Source organism: Penicillium diatomitis (assembly GCF_028827545.1).
Source record: "Penicillium diatomitis strain IBT 30728 chromosome Unknown utg000012l_segment0_segment0, whole genome shotgun sequence".
Lineage (NCBI taxonomy): Eukaryota > Fungi > Ascomycota > Eurotiomycetes > Eurotiales > Aspergillaceae > Penicillium > Penicillium diatomitis.
The window spans coordinates 590,724-595,365 of NW_026623184.1; the positions used below are offsets into that span (position 1 = coordinate 590,724).

General features: G+C 50.1%; 1 protein-coding gene across 1 annotated transcript; it reads right to left on the bottom strand.

The window, feature by feature from the left end:
- Positions 1–1,509, bottom strand: N7539_008125 (uncharacterized protein; the record flags this gene model as incomplete). Its single annotated transcript, XM_056937725.1, has 1 exon — positions 1–1,509. The coding sequence occupies one exon, from the start codon at positions 1,507–1,509 to the stop codon at positions 1–3; it is 1,509 nt and encodes a 502-aa protein (XP_056786817.1).
- Positions 1,510–4,642: the final 3,133 nt, after the last annotated feature.

Sequence of the window (4,642 nt, forward strand, 5' to 3'; positions counted from 1 at the left end):
CTATTCCACGGGCAGCGCGACGTCCTCGGCAAACTCTGGCTCAGCACAAGTCTCCTTCGCCTGCCGGATGAAGAGCAGCAGTCGTTGGCGCCGGTAGTAGATATTGGTCAGATCTATGTGCACCTTCGCCTCAGCATCGTTCTGGCCGGTGATGAGGATGAGCATGAAGAATGTCTCGATGACGCTAGGCGGCACATTGGAGATCAATTGGCCGGTAAGACTCCACCTCATGGCGCTGGAAGCGGCAAGACAACCAATTGTCAGGAAAAAGCCAGCAATCACCATGTAAATATGAGAGCTGACTTGGTCCATCCGGCCCGAGACACGCTGAGTCAAAGACAGAGGCTTCTCGGTCCCATCAGCCGAAGGAACCGTCATTGATAGTCCTGCGAAAAGACTCAAATCTCTCTCTTCCACTAGGCGAATTTGATGGTCCGTGTACTGGTGCACCTTGCCTTGAATGTTTCGAAGCACGAAACTGTCAAAGAGCCCGACCAGCCCCGCGTATGTGCCGATGAGCAGCCACCAGTTGCTGTTAAACTCAAAGACTGGGCCGACGGCTGCCCACGCAATCACCACAAGTACGAGGAAGATCATACCGACAAGAGTGCCGATAATGTCCGCATAGTAGAAGACGACGACTTGTAGGAAGCTCTCTTTCGGAGGGGACATCACTTCTGTCTGGTTTGGTAGGTCATCCTCGCTCAGGCGACGAAGCTCTTTCTCCAGAGTTGAATCAAGTCGGAAGATCGCGTCCAGACACGTATTTGTGTAGTCTGCGTAGCGTTCGCGAAGGCAGGCTAGGAAGGCAAAGACCAGAATCATAAGCGCCGACGTCGCATCGTTGATATAGAGTTGCCATCGATTCGACCAGTCACAAGAGGGGCCAAACCCCAGCCAAATGAAGATGCACACCCAGTAGACAGCACCGGTTGCAATATGTCCAAAGGTCTTGGCGGAAACGATGATCCACCGACCAAAGAGACCTTGTGTGCGCAATCCATGGTCCAACGGGTCGAGTGGCCAATGATCGCAATGTTCCGATACCCGACGTACTCGCTCACTTCCCAGCTTCGCCTTCACCTTGGCGATCATGCGTTGGTGACTGTTGCAACGGGATTGTATCTGAATCATGACTTCGCGCTGCTCGGAGAATTCGCGGAGCAGCTGGCGCATGAGGAATGAATCGAAAACGTAACAAAGAATGGCTTGCACATCGGAGATAGCAGCAACCCAGACATCCGAGTCCCCAAAGCGAATGCCCATCAGAGCCCAGGTCAAAAGACCCGCAATGATCAATAAGAAGATCGGGGCCGACCCGGCCACCCGCACCGTCGCATCGAGCCAGCGGTCCACCCGTCTCGGGCTCGTCTTGACTCGATACCCGGAGACTTCTTCGGTCGCCGGCGTGGAGGCGACATTGACTCCTACTTCCTTCTCCTCTGCCACGCGCTGCGTCTCTGCTGCCCCCTCAATCGCACATCGGAAAACAGGCCTGAAGGATTTCATTGTAGGCGATCAGGCACGTACCGCTGACTTGGGGTTCCGATACGGTGCAATCGCTTACCAACTCAGGATGAAGGACAGGACGGGCCAGTTACGGTGGGTGAGTGCGGTTTGCGGACTCGCGAGAGTATTTTAGTCCAGTCAATGTGCCTGGGATCGAGGAGACGATGGAGACGAGAGAGTTCATAGAGCGAGAATCAGCCATCCAGATGTCAAGAATTAGACACTTTGTGCCTGAGAGTGTTGTTGTGTCTTTGGGTAGGTCTTCTGAGAAGAGCAGAGAAAGAGAATGGTGGGAAGATGGGAGAGGTAGTGTAGAGAAGTATGAAGTGGAAGTGGAAAATACTAGGCCCGGCGACGGAGGGTGCCGGTTGATGGTGTCAATATGCCATCTTCGGCCTCCGGGCTCAACTACCGGATGAGGAAAACAGGGCTCAGGTACGGCCGCGGCATGATGGCAGATGGACAACGCTAATATTTCCCTGGTCGGCACCAGTAATTGCCTCATACATATCCGCACCCCGGTGAGCCCTTTTTTTTTTTCCCCGACCATCGGACGACTGATACGGCCGAGAAAAATTCGTCTATCGTCGGTGGAAGAAAGAAAGAAGCTTGGGCCCAGGATGCTCGTGGTGAGTAACATACGAGTGACCTGACCACCAGTTCCGTCCAGCGGGGCTAGGCACCCATAATTGGGATCAAAATTTGCTTAGCTGAATTTGAGCCATTTTCGACCGAACCAGCCCCAGGGAGAAAGTCGACAGCTTTTGTTCCAATCCTTGGTACGCTGGTAGGACTTGGCTGGACTGACTTTTCGCGGCTGTACTTTCTCGCCTCGAGCTCCGTGAAAATATGAAACGAGAGGGCTGTCGAAACGTCTAGAAAGTATGTTCGTCTGTGTAGGCCCTGTAGGGGTCTGCTGTACCAGGACAGTAGGGGTATACCCAATGAGCGAAAATAAAGCTGAAATAAAAACTGGATCGGTTTGCTGTGCTCTGTTCACCGCAATATACCCGAAGAATGGACAAGTTGATGATCGAGTATAAACAGGCTTTTTGGGTCAGGTACTTGGTGGAGTTGTTTATCCTGCTACTGGATTTTCAGACACGTGAGATCGTTTGTTCGCCAGTGGTGTTTACGGAATAGATCAGATGGTATATCTATTGCAATGATACTGTGAAGAGGTATTTGCCTCGGCGAACAAAGGAGGGTCAGAATGAGGTCTGTTGTGGGTGCTATTTATAAGCTGATGCTCTATTTCAGAGAATTATGAACAGTCTATGTCATTACCTGTATTTACGTGCGAGGAATAGACTTTTGCATCTCCTCGCTCTGGTGAAGAAGAAGGTACTCAAAATGTGCTCAAGCTTTGAAGAGTTTAAGCGCTGGCTGCATAGGCACATATCGACGGGCTACCTCTTCTGCCATCCGTCCGCTCTCTATGCTTGCGGAAGCAATCAATTTATGACACCTTTGGACCTAAGCCTAGTACGGTCCCCGTTTAGTCTTGTCAGCAGCTACTTGCTGTTTCTGCTGTAGGTCAAATGCCCGGTCGGGCTTATGTATAGGTCCCGTCCTCCTTGAACGGTTAGTCAGAAAGTGTCGACGCTCAAAGGACTTATCTCCTTTTGTGTCACACAACTGCAACAGCCCGTACTTCAGCGCTCTTAACACTCTAACTGAGAAAGAAGGAACATCTTAGAGGAAACGAAGCCAGGGAAATCATCCGGAGTGTTGAGTTATACCGATCAGTCGGAGAACTTTTTTCTCTCGACTCGCATACAGAGTTCACAATGTGCATACTCAAAGAAATGACATAAATTTCCGCCAAGCCTTTTTGGTCGAAGTAGCGCGAACTCTATTTCGGTGGACAGAGTCGGGCTTATGATAACAGTGTGCGGATCTTATGCCCTTGTCAGCCCATAGCCATGTCATAAGATTCGCATTAGTAACCATGTTATCTGACCTGCCTAGGTAGTATGTTCTACCACCATCTTTAGAATCTTATTTTTGCAGTGATTTCCTTCAAACATCGAACAATGTTGAGATTAACAGTTTGCCCGTCCGTGGTCTTCGCTTTTACCCGCTCTCGAGTGCAGGCGAGCATCTAAGGTCCACCATAGCAGCGGCAGAACAAGATAGTTAAGCTTGAATTGGATTTGTCCGATCGGAGGAGAAAACGCGAGACAGTAACTGTAGCCCATACATCACAGGCCGCAATTGAAGAAAGTCGCCAAACCAGATCTTCGTTTGTCTATTTGATCATGGGTCCTTGCAGAACATGGACAAAACGCAAAGCGATATTGTCTGGACCCGATTCACGTCGATCTGAAACGGGACTGCTCCTGATTCAGGTGTCCAATACTTCTGCAAGATCTGGTATTGTTACTTTCATTGCTGACTGCATGATTTCTCTCGGAGCGGATCAAGGTGCTATTTGAAGTACGACTCTTGGCTTTCTATAGGATTGTTTCGCTTTGTGGTTGGAAAACGTTCAAGTAAAGCCAAGCGACCGCAGGAGGGCAAAAGGCCCAACATGGGGAGCAAATTTGGAAAAGAAAATGAGTGATCAGATACGGTCGAGTGAGTAAGGACTCCAAACGTTGAATATACCCCAATAATCAGTCTGTCCTCTTGATATCCGCCTCGGTGACAGCAGCAACTCGGGGTCAGACTACCAGTAGTTACCCCATACCTAGCTCAAGTTAGTACACTATCCACTGATCCGGCTATTCTTCATGACCAGTGACTCAACGTCAAGTGACGGATTTAACACCTCGTTGCTTCGTCCTGTGCCAATCATGGCAGTGCAAGTTGCAGACGCCGGACGGAAATACAGTACCGTTTCCATCCCTTGAACATGACTCGGATGTCTCATGAATCAGTCAGAGACTAACGATACTTCGGTCCTACTCGCCGATCTCGATAAGCGGGATCTCCAACAGTCCAGCGATTAAACGTGGCCTTTCCGACCAGATCGAGTAAAGCGCGGTGGGAGTGATAACGATAAGAGTGCTGCATCATCCGCTATCGTAAGTACACATCTCTATTTACCCTCCGCGACTTGAACCCCTTCCCCTTTCGTTCCAATTTCGAATTCCACGTTTCTATCAGTTCTTGCTTTGTTATCTTCACC